We start from the raw sequence: 20277 nt of genomic DNA on the forward strand, positions 1-20277 counted from the left end.
TAGCTTTCCGGCCACAGTTCCAGCAACTCTAGAAGCAAAAGAGGAGGGAGAGAGATGGGAGAAATTAGCTAGTGTCCTAAATTTTACATTAAAAACTGCTGGGAGGGAACTGCTAGTCAGCCCTCTGCCCAAGAACAGCTAAGGCATCAGTAGGTGCTACACCTTGGATGTCTGAACCTGTTCTACGGCAGCTCCGGTCACCTGGAGGACTCTGGCCTTCAGAAACTGGGCAAGAATAGAAGCAGCTATTTGTCAGTACTAATGATGCAAAGTCCAAATATGCCCTTACATCCAACCATCAGCAGCAGCATACTGACTAATAGAAAATTTCAGTAAAACTTCAGCTAGCTCCTCTCACAGATTTATTAAAACAAGTAATGAAACATGCACATAAAAAACCCCTGTTCTTCCAAAAGTGGAGAGGGATTAATGCAAGATAAGAAAGGAGAAAAAAGACTTAACATACAGGTAAAACTTACTACCCTAGGAAAACTTCATTTTCAATTGTCTGAGTAATGCCATTTGACTCAGTGGCACTTCTGGCAGTGAACAGTTAAGCTAGAGCCTAAATCTTTGGCAGGATAGGGAAGCCACTGAAGAATATGCGTGCTTATTCACTTTAACACACTCTATAGCTCTGCCAGCTGGATGCTGGAACACAGCCAATCCTTAAGTGATATTCCTCAACTACTTTAAAAACTAATTCCCAATTTCAGAATCAAACAAAGACCTAAATCCAAAACAGTATTTTAAGGAAATTAGACATTTAATTGGAATCAAGTGGCTTCTTTAGAAAATATCCCTATGTTAGTTCCATTTTCCCCCTTTTTGCTATTTTTTGTTGTTTTGGATGGTTGGTTGGTTGTTTTTTGCATAGGCATGTACTGGCAGATGGGGGAAGAGTAACTGCCCAGTGCTAAATTGTTCTTTGAGACTGAAATCAAAGGTACATGGCATTCTCAATTCATACTGATTAAACACACAGACTAAAGCAGGTAATTACAGATACATGTGTTGGGGACTCTTTTTTTAAATTCATAAAATTGTTCCCATCTTTAAAAACACTTTAAAAAAAGGTGGAATTACCAACACACAGAAACAGATGTTTCTGGTAGTTGAACGTCAGGAATTCAGACTCCTTGTCTGGCATCACCTGGTTTTGATTCAGTGTTCATTGTTTTGGGTTCTTTTTGCTCATACTCTGTCCAGTGCTGGAGAGGTAAATCCACCTTTAGGAACGGGTAGCTGTACTATTCTTGAACACCTTTTATCTCCACAATGAAAAATAACTATAAGTCATTTAGACCACTGTACACAAACACATACACACAGACATATTTACACATACACCAAAATGACCTGACATGTTTGTATTAGCATTTCAAAGAGATACAATGACTCATCCTGCTACCAGAAAGATAACAAAGTGTGATGTCCCTGGATTCTCCTTCTTTTGCTATTCTAGTATTTCTTTACAGTTGCATCACACTAATGAAAGTTTCACTTTAACAGCTTGATGCTTGTACTGTGATCAGGAAATACAGTGTAATTCTGTTCCTGCACAGAGTTTCCACCTACTGCCATGCTTGCTGACCTCCTAGCTATTAGTTTCCAACTGAATTGCCAGCCCTGGGTTTGGCACTTATTTCCCTTTATCCCCTCCCCTGAAAACAAATTCACACGCACAAAACCTCCCCATGCAGACTTTTCTGAAAAGACACTTTTCCCCACATGGAATAATGCTGAAATCAGCCAGTAACTGCCCAGGTGCAGGAATTACTCCCTTATGCAGATCTGTTAGCAACATTGAAGTGCATGATTTAATTGTGTGGGAATTATTATGAGGATGTCAAACTTGACCTGTTCAAGCATCTGTTTAGTTAATACAGGTCAGCTTCTGAGGAACCTTCATTTTGCCTCCCTTTTTGAGGAAAGCCTATCTGCACACACAGAACTGTCTCCAGATGTGACCACAGTCACCATACAGTATTTCAGTATCTTACCCCAAGACCTGATGTCAGAAAATAGTAATTTAATTTTAACAGTATGGGTTCAACATTCTTATTAAAATAGACATCAGCCTATCTAGAACATGAAAAGTGATACATAGGTGCAAGATTTTAATGAAGTGGCAAAGCACTAAGATGGCTCCTTACATGATTCCTTAATGTGTCCTACATTGTTTGGTATGTGATTTTGTCCATTGGACATATTATTTCTAATTTAACAGGTCATTACAGCTTTAGCGTAATTGTGGGAATAAAAGCACATAAAATACAAGAATTTCAAAATAAATGTTACAGCTCACACTTATTCAACAACTTATTGCATTTAGAAATTACTATAGTGCAAATTAGCACGAAGAAGCACACAAGTCATGGGGAGCTTGCACTGTGATAGTAGCTGGATTTGATGTGAGGAACCCTCTGTCCTACAGCCCTCACCATTGTGGCCATTCATTGCTCCTTCCTGTGTGCGAGTAGTGAAAAACAGCAGTAAAGATCAGGCTTGGGCACTGTAACCTTTGGAAACAGGTGCTTTCTGTTCACACTGCTGGCTGATAGCCTCAAATTCTACCAAAGAAAATCCAGGCTCAAGATGCCAGCTACTAGCCTGGGCTGTGCTTCACATGCCTCTGCTGCTCACGTATTTCAAATCGATCCAGCTATAACAGACAGAGCTTGAGCTCTCTATGGGACTGAACATACTCCAGGTATTTTCCCTCCTGGGATGCTGTAGCAGGTACCAGCAAAATGGAGCATCCTTGCTGAACTGTGTAGACAGCATCTTGGACAACAGGTGACCACAACGTCACGAGGTGGCAATCTTCATACAAGGGCATATGATCACAACTATGGACTGCTTTACACATTATTTAAGACTCTCTATCTCCTAGTACTGGCAAGATCTAGCCTAGAGCACTGTCCAGGATGGGTTGGGATGATGCACTTCAAATACCGCAAATCAAGTAAGACTAGTAAGACTTGGAAAGAACCTGGAGAATGGAAGCCAGAATAATCAGAAGTCAGACAAACACAGGCTATGAGAAGAGATTGAATGAACTCAGACTGTTAAACCTAAGGTGAGATGGTAGCCTGAGAGGGGACAGTAGCACCCAAACATCACTGCAGTGAATGGCTAAATCTGTGTGTACACAGATAAGCAGAAGTAATGGGATCAAACATCTGTTAAGGACAGGCAAAAATTGCCTAGAGGTGCTGAAGAATCTCCATCATTAAAGTACAGATAAAGCAGGTATCTTACAGGAATGATTCAGCTGGAGTTGATCATGGATTGAGAAAGAGAGTAGCTGATCTCTCAAAGCCTCTGCTGGTCTATATCTCCATCTTTAGGTAGTGACCTACTACACTGCACTTCCAGCTTGTGCTCTACAGAGTTCCAGATGTAGCTAAAACTACAAGGAGGACTGGACTGCAGCTCAACTCTATGCTGATTTGCCTGTGAACCAGTGGGGTTATACAAAAGGCCAGATTCTCAGACTACACAATTCAATTTAACTTCTCTACCTTGAAAATGGATTAATTCAATGAAATTGGGCTAAATTACACCAGATGGGAATCTCAGTCTGAATTTATGCCACCGATCATATTTCATCCTCCTCTTTCAACTGACAAGGAACATCAGTCTTAGGTCAGAGCCTTATCTTAGGTCAAACTCTTAATTCTTACGCATTTAAGCTTCCATCTTCAAACAACAGAACTCAAAAACTTCTGTTTGCCATCATGAAAATTTTTAAAAACAAATGGTTTCCATTTCTGTGGTCTCCAGTACCAGAACACACACTTGTCAATAATTTTGCCCATCCTGTTGCTTTTATCTCTGAAATAGTCAACCACAATTGAGTATTTGCTTTCCTCTGACATCTCCAACTGAGACTTAGGATAGAGGTTGCATAAGTAAGACAAAAAAAACCCCTTGCTCTGTCATCTTTGAGAAATTCTGGATTTCCTCAGTTTACCATGAAAGGAAGCATGGTTGGATAGGAAGAACACAGATTTTTCCCGTTTCTGCAATGCCCATGGCATTCAAAACTCTACCACTGCTAACCACAAGAAAAGGAACATCTAGAAATCACTGAAACCACAGTGGCGTAAACAAGGACTGTATGAGCTGCTGAATAGCAGTAAAAAACCCAGTAAAGTTGTTTATGAGAATTTTATCCAAGACTCATTAGAAAGGGAAACATATTGGTACTTCAGAAATTCCCACGCTGCGTCAAAATGACATTTGAACCTTTAGATGTTTCTAGTAAAGTTACACCTATCACTGAACACTCCAGGCTTGCCCAAGCCACTGTTTATTGTGTGAAATACATCAACGTTCATTTAAGTCAGCAAAGAGTAGCTAAACCCTGAAAACAGAAGTACAGAGCAGCATATGGAGAAGACGTGTAAGCTGGCTAACCAGGCTTAGCTTAGCAGTCTGGGGCAGTGACAATGTTCACATCACATCTGGACTGATCCTGCACAGAGCACATCGCTCTGGCGCCTCTGTACCACCCACCACTGCAGGGGATGATGTGCTACTTTCCAAGAGATGCTCAGCCAAAAAAATTAAACATTAGCTGACACAAGTATTAAATTTAATACCAGCCTAAAAACTAGGCTTGCCTGAATCACACCATCTGATGCTCAGAGTCAGCTTTGCTGGCATAGTCCTGGTCTCAATGGATTGGTCATCAGAGATTGAAACCAGCTGTCTTCAAAACGTCAGGTGTGATATTCACATACAACATGAACTGCTGCAATATAAACAAGCCCTAACATTACACATCTCCTAAAAGCAGTGTTGGACCATTACATATCCATTTTATCTGAGCAGATGTCAGCATCTGCTTTAAGTAGAGAGAACTGAAACATTTGTGTTCCTTCCCTGTCCCCAGCCTCCATTCTACTCAAAAGTGAGGAAGAACACTGAGTGTCAGATTTTTCAGTGGCATTTTATACCACAGCAGAAAGACAGATGTTTTGAGGATCCCACCCCCTCTTACAATCTGGGCAGCCAGTCTCTTTGCTAAGCTGTTCACCCTTACTATTAAAACCGATTTGCACAACAGTACATTGCAGCCAAAGCAAGCACTGCAGTCATTTAAGAGTAGGCTGCTCACATATGTTTCTGTACTTAGCCAAGTCAACTACTGATGAATGGGTCATCTTTTGTAAAGTATCTGTAAGGAACCGGTAAAGAAATAACTGTGGTTCAGGAGCAGTCATGCTGACAGGTAGGACTTAGGTCCTTTTGCCTTCCAACAGCAGAGTGCTCTGTTAGCTGGTCCTTAACTAATTTCAATAACAGAAAATCACAAACACATCCTGGTCATTTGCAAGGCCTTATTGGAAGAAACTATGGAAATCTTTAGAAAGTAAATGCACAGACACTGAATCAGGGGCACTGCCAATTAAATTGTGCTGAACAATTCAAACATAAGTAAAGAGCAATAGTTCAACAAGAGATCAGGTCAGGGTTAGAAATTCTATAGTTAGAAAATTATACTATGTAATGTGGTGATTCTCAAAATATTGTAGACCACTTCTTAAAAGTCAAGATACTTCCAAATATCACACCTCTCCTATTAGTCTTCTTACTGTCCTATGCTCCCATAATTTTGGTCTGGTCAGCTTAACATGCCCAACTTCACTTTTTTCTTGTAGACAATCTTGCACTCAGGGATGCTACTTTTTCTGGGTTAAAAACAAAGCAAAACAGAACACCAAAAAACCCCAAACAAACCCAGAAAAAACGCACAAAAACAACAACATCAACAAAGAATATCAGAGGCCCAATCTACCTAAAAGGCTTGGACGAGGAGACCGCATATTATCTTAGAATTATAAAAATTACAAAAATCCTGAGTGCTAGTTAATCCTTGGTACTACTTATCACTTTGAGCTCTGGAGCAGACTGCAATAAAAATTATGCCACAAAGTTCTCACACCAGAACAGCTTCAAGAAGCCTCAGCTAGGTCCAGGTTGCATTTTACTGAATAAAAAATGAAGAGCTGTAAGGGAGAAACCTTGCCAATAGACAGGGAGTGGCCATATCAGATGAAAATTATATCTGATACATTAGAAACCCAGTGCCAAATTCAAATCTCCATTCATGGTTTTAACAGCCAGAGGAACAAATGACACCCATGGGAGAAATATTCTCCATCAGGAACTGCATAGAGGTTATACAGCAGCCTACACTGCACTGTCTTGCAGGCCTTGGTGTCCCACCAAGGATAAAAAATGAGGAGGGATGCTCGGCCTTCCCCCTCTAGACCTGTAAGACTGCAGAAGCTGCATTTCAACAGTCTCATATTTGAAACTGGAAATATTTTAGCCCTAGAAATTTTACTCCAGTGTCTTATGTACACAGGCATCTGTGTTGCTGAAAGTGTTCTGCTGAAAGCTGTAAACAGAGAAAGGTTTATGGAGACTTATAACCTAGACAAATGAGGAGGGACATCCACAGAGAATGAACACCAAAGCAAATGTGGAATTTTACTCCTCAAACTCAAAAAACACAAGGTCTCATCACCAAAGAAACACCTTTCAAATACTGGTAAAATAATATCCTGTCCTCAAAGATGAAGGAAAAGGCCAGTCGATTCTTACAGGAGTCACCCGTGGGAAAAAAAAAAAGACAGGTAATTGTGAGAAGCATCACCCTAACTCTCTGGAGTTTGTCATAATTAGAAACTAAAGAGGAACTACTTATATATAGACATATCTAACTCTCAAACAAGTATTGCCATCATCTCCCTTCACAGTTAATTAAGCACCTGTAAACACAAACTGAGCAAACCTGAGTTCTCTCTGATGGCTTACTAAAACTTGCACTTTCCATCTCAAAACAACCACCCTGTGTGGACACTCATGTACCACACAGGGGTGAAAGCTGCAGGACCAGGACACCAGACTTTATTTCTAGGTCCAGGAGGCTTGTGACCTCCCTGAGGACACACAGCCCTGAGAACATCTATAACCTTATGAGACACATTTCATTAGAGCGCAATTAAAAGGACTGTTTGCCTGAAGTCCCATTCCCAAGAAGTGAAAAACCTCGTAATCAATTCTGCCGGAGAAGAAGTAAAGATGTCTGTTGTTATACGGCTTTTTCCAGAGCTTTGACTGCTCGGGATTTAATTATAGCACACAAACTCTCTATGCATTCCTTTGAATACACATTTGCTTGTGGAAAAATGGGCTGTGTGTATTGGCACATAAGTACTTCCTCTGTCCTGCTTACACTGTATCAGTTCACTAAACAGATTTAATTTGCTGTTTCCTCCAAAGGCATTTATCTTTGGAATTTTGGTTTTAACAATAGGCGTCTCTTGTATATATACACACACAAAATGACAGCTCTTTAATGATGCTATGTCAGAAAAATGCCCTTTCTATGAACAGTGCAGCAAAAATGTCCTTGAGTATCTTAGATACAAAAGGCCAATAAATTGAATTTATGTCTCATTTAATCTACAGTGGAACAGTTAGTACTTAAAGGGTACATACACTTCCCCTGGTCCCTTTCTTCCTGAGAAACTTTCAGATGCTGAAAATCAATTCCTTTTGTCTCCTTGTTATTCATCTGCTACACATTAAGGAGAAACTCTGGGCATTCAGTGATCCCACAATGGTCTTTCATCTCCAGAGAAGCCTGGTATGAATTAAAATCTTATGCTCCCTCAAATTACAGATGCATACTGCAGCATGCCACTGACTTATCTGCTTGTGATTTCTGCCAGTGTTCTCATCGTGCTGCAGCCAGCTCATCTGCATCTTTCAACTGAAGGGACTCTTCTATAACACTGCCCATCCAGTCCACAGAAAGTGTTTATACATGAGTGTACACAGATATATGTCCCACATAACAGGTTCTGCTATCTACTCTTTTTCCCAACTCCCTGTTGTTTAAAATTTACATTAAAAAGTGGGCTTACTACAGTCAAGATGTTCATATAAGAACAATAAATACTTCATGAAAGTAATGCTCTTTCACTTCAGTGGTCTTGAGAAGTGGAGATTGTATACAAAAACTTTAACTGACATAATTTCTTTGTCGTGTTTGTTTTTAAGAGCAGTTTTAACTTAGGACTCTGTTTTTCTATAAGAGGCATAAAATTTAATTGCTATCTAGACTGATGCTGCACTGGTCAAACACACGCTGCTCTTTCAGTCCCAGCTTCCAGCCAGTCATGGTGTCAGATGTCCTGTACCACAACAATTCAAGGTTTTACACTCTCAGGTTGGAAAGTACATCAAGGCTTAACATACTTATTCTTGTTTTACTCTTTGTTCTTTCAGTCTATTTTTCCTCCTTCCATATGCTGCCCACTCCTTGACTCTGAAATACTCCCTGCAGCCAAAGCAACACATTCAAAATAAGGAAACACTTCCAAATTTACATTCACATTCTGTCCTACAGGAACCATCATCTTTTGCTAATCTCTTCTACATCCAACACTTTCCCCAGACAAGCTTTTAGCCACCTTGTTCTACAATCTCTTATATGTATAATTTCTTTGTCTAAATTAGATTCGTCAAATGTTTTCCACTGAGCAATCTTATTTATTCAGTGTGGCAGTTTAAAGAGCTTTAAAATGAAGCTACTGAAAAGCCAAGTTAGAACAGCAATGTGCACTTTATATGTAACCCTGAACAGCAGTTAAAAGGTGAGAACACAGCTCAAGTTCACTAGCTATTTTGGGCTCAGATTACTACACAGCCAAGAAAATTTGGAACTCGGTGTATGCCTGGAACACATGTCCAAAGCAACTGTGGGAAGAGTTAATGGTGGGCACTGATCTCCTGTGTCATGCAAACAGCCTATGCCAGAATAAAGCCAGCTCAGATGCACGTATGCTTTGCAGCCACAGGTGATGCTTGCCCAGCAAGGTCCTTACCTCACTTGAATCCTCCTGCTGATTGATAACAGCTAGTGCGTCCTCTGCAGCCTGGCGCTTGGCTTCGGCAACAGTGCGCTCCATCTTGGCTCTCTCTGAAGTGATCATGTCGTGAGCTTTCCGCTCCGCCTCTGACACTGCCTTCTGCAACTCAGCCATCGCCTGGCGCTTGACCTCATTGACAGCTTCCTCTGCAAAGGGGGAAGAAATCCTCATCAGCACAGGACATTTGGCACAGGGCTATGTGGGACTGATGCAGGAAATGCATCACTATTACTGTGTTGAAACTATTCTCAATTATGACAGTCTTCATTCTGAGTAGAGAGATACAGAGGAATCTAGTTCCTCAAGAATCTTCAAGACCACTGGGGTGCTTCTCTACTTCCCCATCACCAAAGTCTCTAACTTGTGATGATTCTTGCTATTTTGATTCACAGTCAGTACTTCTTTAGGTACAGTCATTTCAGATCTCTGGCACAATATAATTGCAATCTATTTGAACACTGGAAAACTGGTTTTGCAGCACAGATAAACAGGTTTGACAATAATTATTATTTTAACATGATATTACAGACTTTTAAAAAAAAATATCCTTAAACTCTGGAAATTAAGACAGGATTTACAGTCTTTAACAATTCTTTCCCCCATATGTTAATAAACAAATACATTAAGTTAAAAAAACGCCAAGAGTTTACATAAAAATTTTAAATCACTGGTCTAATATCTTTTCCCGGACATACAGTTTTATGAGACAAAATTTGTTTATGAACATTCATTTGACCCCTTGATCTCTCCTTCAAATCCATATTTATACTTGAAGACTCAACTTCCTGGCTCCGCTGAGCTCTGGAGCACACCCTGGCCAGCAAGGCTTCGGCACACAGTTAACACTGAGCAGGGGCACACCACTTCATTAAACTGAAACCTTTATGTTTCTTGTAAAACAACTACAGTTTGAACCCTTTCTTTGGTATATACTAGTGTTATATCTTTTATTCCAGAAAACATAAATTGTCTCAAATCGGTTATTTGGGTTTTGATGCAAGAAGGGTGCAAAAATTTTACTAATGAACAGTCTTTTAACTGACAACTAAAACAAGTAATTTCTTTTTTTTTTAATTAGCTGCTCTAATTAACAAGGAAACCATCCTCCCCCTGAATTAGTTTATCTAATTTTCATCTTTATTCAAAGCAAAATGACAATGATTAATTGAAAATTTAATAAGCAGTAATTATTAACTTGGCAAACCTAGTACCAATTAACACTCTATTAAAACTAATTATGACATGTTTCATTCAAGTGTTTGCTCTTAATTGTTTCATGCACTTAGAAACCACCTTAATTAAATGTTCTGTTTAATTAAAAACATAGATTTCTATTAAAAATGTTTTACTGTAGATTAAAATCTAAGTATTAGATCGGTCTTACAGGTTTGAATTTTAGTCCATGTATTCAGCCCATGTATTTGTGTGCACGCACATGCACACAGACCTAACCCTTACCTACAGATAGTCTGTCACTCTCTTGAGTTATGTCTGATAGCTCTGCACTTACTGTTAAAAAATAAGAACTACATGAAGTATCCATTTTCAGTTATTAAGTAAATTACAATAAAGCCTTAACTTTAAGCCATGTACTGAACTGAAACCGAACTAATTAAAATGAAAGAAGAGTTCCGCTGAGGGTATGTGTGCGTGTTACATATGTGCATGTCTGCAAGAGATGTTTCAACTGAAGTTATCAAGGGGGTGGGGAAGGATTTAGAGATTAAACTTATGCCTTTATTTTTATGAGGCTGAAAATATGCCCTTATATTACCCTACCATAAATGTTGTTTAGGGGAAAGCCTCAGGAGAGGAAAAAATCATACCCTTCAACCATATAGCCAAGGCTTAATTTACTTTGAATATTCAAGGTGAATTAAAATTCTATCTAAGTGGCAATACAGGACAATAATTTTTGCTTACGATCAAAGCTACAGCTAGTCTAATTGTATATGCAAATCAGGCAATTTATATTTAAATTATGCATTCCTATTCTAGTCCCAGAGGCACACACTGATCAGCAAAGGGAATTGGTAGGACATTTGCAAGGTGCTTGAATATTTATTACCAACTGCAACCATTCACTGATCACGAAAAAAGAAATATACACAGGCAAACATACAGATGCAATTTTATTACCATTTTCATAAAAATGAGGCAACTTAAATACAGGCATTTCGTGTCTATGAACTGCAGTTACTAACAAAGTGGATTTCTGTAAGAAAATCTGTATTCTTTCTGGTATTTGCTACAGATAGAAATTATCTTTGTATGGTATGATGCACTTTCTTTACATCAGATAAATTCAGTTTTGTGTTTAGGTGTTTACAGTGGTTAGAAATGACAGTTTCTTATATTAGACAGGAGAAAAATATTCCAACATTTTCACAGGAACTTCTAATTTTAGTTTTTCATCCTAGCTAAGCTACTTTTCAGTCCAAATATAGAAATTTAAAATTAAATTCTATCTTCTGTATTGTAGAAGTTTTTTTGCAAAGCTTTTGAGAGCGTGAAGATGCTGAAAGTGCTTAAGAGGCCATATGCCTGATACTTTTTAATTGGCTTAAACTATGGATTAGATTTTAGTATTTCCATTAACTTTGATGACAGAATTCGTGTTGTGCTATACTAAGTGTGAAAACAAATAATTAAAATACGTTGGAGGTTTTGGTGACAATGTACTGTCATTATTTCAATATACTGTGAACTCATGAACACTCAAATAAACTAGACAAAATTTCGTATCACTGATTTTCTTCACAGCTTCTCAAACTAAATGATTCCACTACCTACTGATATTTTATAGACATAGAATTCAGGCTACATAGTTTAAGATAACAACAAAGACTGTCATATCTGTGCAGGAAAAGTTATGGGTGATAGTGAAGGAGATTTTATTTGCCTTGACAATGCTGAGCAATGAAGATAAGAATGATATTGGCACTCTTCCTTTCTCTGCACTTCCAGAGAAAGGAAGAGCGATTAGATTCCAAGACCAGAAACCATAAATCTGGAAGTTTTTAAAAACCAAGTATCTAAGATGCATGTACCTGCATCCTTTGCCTTCCCAACAACACTAAGCATTCTTGGCACAAACTCACTCATCATTTTAGGAATGCAGCTGAAATCTTTGAGTAGTGATAACTCATGAGAGAAGCTCCAGGAAGGAAACAGCTTGCGTGGAACAGGCATTACTCAGCGCTGTCTGAGGTCCTTGCCGCAGACTCAGGAGAGGTACTCTGCTCATCCTTCACCCAACATGATGATTCACCAGCCACCTCCTGGTCACCTCTCTCACATCATGGGCACACTTGGTCCACGTGATGAGAAAAGAAAGGTGGTGGGCACATATGCAGTCCTGCGCCACCACAACATTTTGCACCGTCTCACTTTCAGGCTGACCCTGCCAAAGGCGGCCATCGACACTCAGTGGTAAGAGTTATCTCAGCATCCTATCCCAAAATGCACCATCTCTTTCTCAGGACTAGTCTGTACTATGTGCAGGATCCTTACTGTCTTTGTACAACAAAGTATGATTATTTCACACCTCTTTTGTAGCTCCACAGCTTACAAATGGACTGCCATGGACAATGGGCCTGGCTAAGTGGCAGGAGATGGCTGGAAGACAGTTTCTGCATGTCACAGAAGAAATTATGGCAGCAGCCCAGTCTCTCTCCCAGAGAGGCCTAGGACCCTCTCTGTATTTAATAAAGACAAATAGGTATTTCCAGAGAGCAAGCCATCCAACTCATGATCTGACCAATCCTCATTACCTGCCTGCCTCCCTCGTAACTAGTGAGGAGCACCAAGAACTTGTCTTGGACTCTTCATACCCACATCCGTAATTCAGTGAGGTGAATCAAGGCATTGATGACCACTTTCTATTGACGTATGAAACTGAATTGGGCTCGCATGACTTTAACTCACAAGGTACTGCAAAATATGTTCTTACTTCAACAATCACAAAAGCACGTGTCTAACTTGGTATATTTAAATAATTACACTGGAGTCTCTCGATCTCCAAAAGTTTAAAGTGAATCCCTTCTCCACATGCTTTTGAGATTGCGTAACTGTTTTTATGCCACATTCTTTCCATGCAATGGATTCAGCATCCCAGACTTTCATACTTGATTCAGCTGTCTGTACACTTGTCTTTATAGATATTTGACAGACCAAGAGAACTACACTGAGCCAGCAGAAATTACCTCTGAGAGATTTGTAGCCTTCTTAACTGGCAGTTGCAGCCCAGCCAGGAAACTGTGGAGCATCTCAAATGGCATTAGAGACCTATTCTCACAGAGCTGAATTGCACCTTTACTGCCTTGAAGCGATCATGAAATTGTGGAGATCTCCAACTTCAGTGCACCCTCCTGAAAATGCAGGCCCATGATTTATGAAAGCAGTATGCTTTCTGATGTTTGACTACACTAGGAAGCAGATACAATTATGCATGCTGCAAAGAGTCATACTTTTTTTTCTCCAATTCACAGGCAAGCTCAGTTGATTTAAGCCCACATCAGCCTGAAAACAGGAAACTGGAAATAGGACAAAAGGAAAAGCTTTATTTCAAAGGAACTGATGACACAGATGTTCACAGGATGACATGTCACAGCTTCTGTGCGCTACCATTTGTGGGTATATGTAATGTGAATGCACATCCAATTTTTACAACTCAAGTCAAAAGCTTCGATGAACCTGTGCTAACTACGAAGAAACTTTTTTCTTTTTTTGCATTGCACCTATGAGACATAAATGACCTGATATGCCAAGTGACATAAAATCCTAGATTTTGCAAGAGGAATGAAGGTTTTGAAATTCAACTCAACAATGCTCCTCTTACTGAGATTTTTCCAGGACTGCATATTTCTTTTATATTTTTTATTTAAGATGTTAAATATGGAAAAACAAACTATAAAAATACTTTCAGGCACTGACTTACAAAGGCTACACTTTCCTTGGATAAAAAGAAAAATATGTACATTGCTATTTTTCACAGAAAATGCAATAATTCTAAAAACATTGACATATTACATGATAAACCCGTATGACACACAAAACACAACCTTTTGCCTGATGCAACAGTATGCCAGCATAACATTTTTACATGTATGCTCTGTATCTTGTTTAAAATACAATGGAAAGCAGCAAACATTTACAGGAGATTTGATCAGAAAGCATCAAAACTGCTGCGTATTTGCCATTTAGTCATTAACTGCTGCTCAGACGGGTGCTGTAGACTTCACGGTTATACAGGTGTTCAAAAGGAGGGGGGTGTGTATGAGTGTACATATAGAAGCTCAACTACCTCACTGGAGTTCAAGAGCTGCCTCCAGGCCCCTTCGAAAACAAGGAAGTTCTGATGTCAGTGTCAAAAGAGCAAAGGTTTAGCTCCAGGACCACAGTGGGATCTCCACTAGGAAACTCCTGTGCTTAGGCAGAGTTTCAAAGTGTTGAAGAAAACTTTGCACAGCGACAACTTGGGCACAGGGTGCTTTCCAAGAATGGGCAGATGCTGTCAATGCTGCTGCAAATACCCAGAGCAGCTGCAGAGATGCTAACTTGCTTGCTTAATTGAAAACTTTGCAGGTTTATGAGCACAGGCTTCACTGGGGGCTGACGGGCACATAATCTTTTCAAAATTAAAAATAGTTACAATGTATACTTGAAGTTTTTTTCTCTAACAGGTGTACTTAGTTTTTTTCACCTCCTTTGGGAATTCTTACCTTAACTAAGTAAGAACCTTGAAGCTTAAATAAAAACACAAACCCCCGCACTTGTTTTTAAATTGCTAACAGACTGAAACTTTAACATATCAAGTTTCAGCCAGAAACCATTAGAAGCCCTGAAAATAGGGGTTCTTATTGGAAGTACTGATATTCCCCTAACTATAGCAGCAGATGCTTGTATTATATAATTATTTAATGTCCCGATCAGTTCCAGTTTAAGATTATTAAACACAATTTCTTCCTGTTACTAGTAAGCCCTTCCCCCGCCTCCCCATTCCTCACATCAGTACATTAACAACTGCACACAGCTGCCAGAAGACTAAGCTGGTGTTTTTAAACAGCTCTTACCAGCTTTCTTCCAGATCTCCTCTGGCACATATCCAGACGCAGGCCTGTGAAGGAATTCCCGATGAGATTCTGCAGGAAGGAGAGCATGCAGAGGGAAAAAGAAAGAGCATCATAAGCAATGCTTGCTTGTTGAGAACAAGGCTTAGAGAAATACCTTTTCCCTTTACTTATTGCTCAGACAAAAAAATCATGGAAGGTTTTTCTTTCCTCAAAACAAAACGGATGCCACGGCCACAGCTCATGAATGTCACATAGACCAGACCAATGTTTATAACTTGAATGTCTGATCTTAGCCAAGCTAAGACTAGTTCACTTTATTTTTATTTTACAGTGTTTTGAGTCAACTCTATATGACAGTTTCCACACTTCTAAGGCAGGCTTTGCAAGATGAACTGAGGGAGTGACATGATTTATCCTTTGTCATTATACTCAAGAAAAGGAAGAAGAAAGAGGGCAACGGTGCGGGTTGGGCACTTCTGCTCTGTGCAAACAGAATGGCTACTGACAAGTGCAGATAAAAGCCAAGATATCATTCCAGTGATCAAATAAGCTGTCCACAGAAAAAGAGAGGGGTGTTTCTCTATGTTCAGAGCTATGCTTTCCTATATCTGAGCCCATGTTGGCAACTATAGCTCCAAGAGTTTGAAAAATAGAACCTTTAACTTTATGTTAAGCCCTAAATACATGTGCTGCCAAACAACCTTGCTAGAGCTGAAGCTCATAATTCACTCATACGTTTCAATCACATTTTGACAGCTCTTTCCCCTTGTCCTCTTTTTTTTTTTTTTTTTAAGAGGGTTTAACCTCTGGGCCTGGGCCTAAGGGCTCTGAAATCAGCAAGATCCCTTCCACACAGACTTCAAAGACATAAGATCACACAATACAGAAAGAAAATTCACTTGGGCTTGAAATTTAGCATACATATTCTCAGCAGATGAAAAGCTGCTCTTTTAAAATATGATTTAAAAACTGATTAACTTTTTTCAAAGTAATTGAGGAGAAAATTTTTTAAAAAATCAACCCAAACACATAAAACTAAGTTCACTGCCATGATTACTATTGTCTGTGTGACTGAATTCAATTGTCTAAATAAAATAACTCAATTTGGTATATTAGAGATAGGTTTGAATATTTTCAGAGATGCTGCTAGAAATCAAACAACATATCTGAGCTCGAAATATAACAAAAGTACACATACTATTCTTTGAATACTAATTTTTACCAAATATATTCATTTTTGTACCTTAGTTATTATTCACTAACTTGGTAAAAAAGTAGTATTTTGAAGAAAAAGGTTGAATCATCAGGTTTTGTAAATAATTTTTTACACCACTGCATGTATGCATGCAGTACTGTTTACATGCAGTAGCCTACATAAACTTAAATGCATTTAAAAGATGACAATATTGCAGACAGATAACAAAGGTGGAAATGACGGGCTGTTTCAATTACACAGAGAGTAGGGAATCCCAAACCCTGCACACTGTTTCACAGATACAGTTTCTATCACAAGAATCTGCAGACACCAAAGGAGCTGACTGAATCCTCCCATCTGACCGGCAGCTGAGTGGATTTCCCCAGCTTTTCTGTTTGTCACTAAAGTATGGGATAATATGGACAATAAAATTGATTTTTGTCGGCAGAATTTCACACTTCTAAAGCATAAAATGATGTGTGTGTGTGTGTGTGTGCGTGTGTGCACGGATTTTGCAAATCAGCTATTTATATTGGTTTAATCAACTTGATAGAAGACTTCAGACCTGATACCAAAAATGGGAAAATTCTCAGTATCACTTGGCTTATATGATTCTGGAAATGACAAATATTTTTGTGTACACTTCTCTCATCCCTTAAAGGCTTTCAGACTTATGGGCACAGTGCCAGTTCTGTTAGGGGGACAGAGGGAGCAGCAGAAAACATTGCTTAAAAGCTCAGAAAAACTAGAGGCAAAAAATTAAACCACTCTTATTTCCTCTTCATGCAATACCTGCAGGAAAAGACCCAACCAGCCTCCAAAGGTGGCAAAACAAGAGCTTTATTGCATTCATGTCTTGTACTTTGTGTTGAGTTTTCCTGCCTGCTATTTAAGGTACCATCCACTGCAAGAGGATCATAACCTTGATTTAAGTCTGTGGTACCTAGTATTAGGAAAAAAAAAAAAAAAAGGAAAGAGAGAGAGATGTGGAACTGATTTTTGGGTACACATGACTTTCTAAAAATGGAATTCAATGACATAAATGACCAGATTGCCAGCTAATTGTTAGAATTTCCAAAACATAAACATCAATCAAGCTCTTATTCCAACCACAAATTATTTACATGAGGAATGAGATCCTCTGCAAGAAGAATTAAATCAAGAGCTTGTGAGAGACTTTCCCATAGTTTGGAATGGTGCACAAAAAAAAAGACAAGAAGCACTTATGAAGATAATAAAAACCATATTCTCCAAGCAAGAAAAATATTATTAACATGGCTATTGTTTAGGCAGTGATGATGAGTCCATGAAAACAATCATCTTCCTGAGGCTAAACTACAGGACATAACCAGAGAATAAAAGTCTTATATTATTAGTATTTTTAAGGTAAGGTGCTCTTTAGCTTAAGAATCACAGAACTTGCTTATGAAAACTACAGCAAAAAAGATCTTAACTTGGACATCTAGAAAACTCAAACCAGGAGTAACATAATTAAGCAAAGTCCCTAAAATACTAAATGTAAAAGCAACTGCAAAAAGCCATAATGAGGAAAAAATAATAACTGATTGACTGCAGCACCTAGAAGTCAAAATAAATGCTGCCTGGGAAGAAACAGAATGAAATCTGACAAAATTAGGAATAACCTGAAGTGACATGGCAGCTCATACAGGAAAGGATAACAGAAAAAGCTTTACATGTCAGACATAATAACAATGGTTTTTAATGGTAAAAATGCAACAATGTTATTATGAAGACCAACTGGATGTACTATACTGCATTTACTTGAAATTCGATGGCAAGGCACAGTTTGAAAGTGTGTATTGATAATTAGTCCAGTTCCTACTGAACCAGATGAAAAAGCCCAACAAGGGAAAGAAAAAGTACATATACATGAGAATAATCAGTAATTGTCTGTGAAGTGCTTAAATGAAATAAAATAAGAGAGATTTTTGATATAAGAAATGGTTTTGACATTTTCTATTTTAATGTGAAATAAACTTGTGAAACAGCATGGAAGTTGTTGGACTGGAATAGAACAACATACATGAGGAAAACACACAAAAATTGGCCTTGGTTTCAGCTCTCACATTCTATTAATCATTTTTGGTGGCTTTAAGATAAAGAGAACAGGTGCTGAAAGTACAGAGAGACCTGGAGGGATATGTAGAGTTGTAAGAGCAGCAATATCTGTGGGTCTGGGAAGTGAAACTGAGATGAAAAGCTACGACCAAATAAAGGATATGAACTCATAAGGCCCAAACCCAAGAATCACAGAATAGAAAGACTTAGAAGGAAAAGATGTGTTCAAAACCTTCAGAAGTCTAATCCATATTTGGAAAGAAGGACCAAAGATGTGTTGGCAACACAAAAGAATGGAGGGTTTTATCACCGGACAATGACATGCAAGCCTACAATACAAAGTATTAAGAAATGGAGATGAATAGCTGATCTTTTGAAAATCTTGGAATTTACTGTATTAAAGAAAACCTGGCAGGAACAACAATACCCATATATGCTGTACTGAATATTAGGGCTCAAAAATAAAAAAAGCTACATATAACCAGCCCTGAATTATTTCACAAATGAAATATATATGCATTTCTATGGTTTTCATATTTCATATGCAAGTTTTGCTTCATTCTACCCTATAATAAATGGAACAGCATTGGTAGGAAACAGAAAACAAACAAAAAAGTTCTCAGAGCAACAAATATCAAATATTCACTGCCTTGTTTGTAAGAGTCAAGCTCAGAAGCATGTCAACTCCAAAGAACACATAAATACAGATCTGAAGTGTAATACTCTGAAGTGTAATACTGAATGAGACTACCTTGCAGCTGGTTGGGGGGCACGTGTTTCCAGTATTTTTATGCACTTCTTTGCCCTCAAATACATTTTTGTGGCTATTACAACACTCCTTGAAATTGTGTTCAAAACACAGTTGCATTCTCATTTTAAAGAAATTAGAAAAGTAAAATCACACAGCTACTATATTACTGAATCATCGTAAATGAAGGCCATAAGCAAACACTGAGCACACAAACACGCAATGATCCTGCAGCTGGCACCCTACATAACAGCATGCAGCTGAGTACACCACAATCTAGCCCAAACCTCCCGTGCAGCGAGTGGATTAACAGCAATACTTAATATCATCAGTGACCAGTATTACAGAGGCTTTATATTCCAGAATTACAAGTTATAGATGTTACTGTGGCACTCACAGTGTTACGGGTAGTTCATGTTGAGAGTATCATGCATATCACAGCAATGCTGATTAACTGCAAATGGCAAAGGAACGGTTTGATAGTCGCAGCATGAATAGACATGTACTGGCAGGAGTGCTCTGGCTAACGCTGAAAACATGGCAGTGAACCACCTTAGATAAAATATAAACTAGGTCTGAAAGGGTTAGCATTTAAAAATTTATTAAGAAATTGCTAACCTACATGTTTTTGACAAATTCATATACTTCTGAGAATCCTGGTTTCCTAGGGCAAATCCTGCAGGTACTGGCACTCTTCAGTTGGAGATTTCAAACTCTATTTTGTAAGATTTCCATTCAGATAAATTCAACAGACACTAAATACCAACACCGCTGCAGACTTTCTGATGTGTGTCTACACCACTTATCTAGAGCCACAGCTGCACTCAGTAAGGTTATAGATCTTGTTTTATAACCTACAACATCGAAGAACCCTCATCTTTAATTTATCTCACTGTGTGTATTTCAGTATTCAACGTCTGATATGTGTAATTATTCACTATTAGGATGAAAGTTGCAGTCTTGCTGCAGTATGTAGTACTGAAATTCTTCAGCAGAAATGAAGGAGTCGGATGATGTATTATTCACTTCATAGACCATCACTGTTAATCAAGTGAATATATATAAAGTCTGAGTCATTTTTAGACTTTCATAAACATGTATTATTCAGACTGAAAAGAGCAGACTCACCTCACACACAATTGGAGAATAGTGGCAGCTTGTAACCTGTGGTAGCTGACTAGTATGTGTATCGAATTACATTGCATTAAAATGAATGATCAAATA

At 38.6% G+C, this 20277-nt stretch overlaps 1 protein-coding gene across 2 annotated transcripts in view; it reads right to left on the minus strand.

Moving 5' to 3' along the window:
• RUNX1T1 (RUNX1 translocation partner 1) overlaps positions 1-20277 on the minus strand; it is a 119271-nt gene that overhangs the window by 4024 nt on the left and 94970 nt on the right. For both annotated transcript variants that reach the window (XM_017830606.1, XM_017830605.1), the window contains 3 exons: positions 15032-15100; positions 8913-9103; positions 1-28 (listed from right to left, as the gene is read on the minus strand). The exon at positions 1-28 is cut by the window's left edge and continues 4024 nt beyond it. In XM_017830606.1, coding sequence (XP_017686095.1) covers positions 1-28; positions 8913-9103; positions 15032-15100 — 288 coding nt within the window. The remainder of the gene's footprint in view (positions 29-8912; positions 9104-15031; positions 15101-20277) is intronic.

This window comes from Lepidothrix coronata, unplaced genomic scaffold (genome assembly GCF_001604755.1).
Source record: "Lepidothrix coronata isolate B3197 unplaced genomic scaffold, Lepidothrix_coronata-1.0 Scaffold181, whole genome shotgun sequence".
NCBI classification, from domain to species: domain Eukaryota; kingdom Metazoa; phylum Chordata; class Aves; order Passeriformes; family Pipridae; genus Lepidothrix; species Lepidothrix coronata.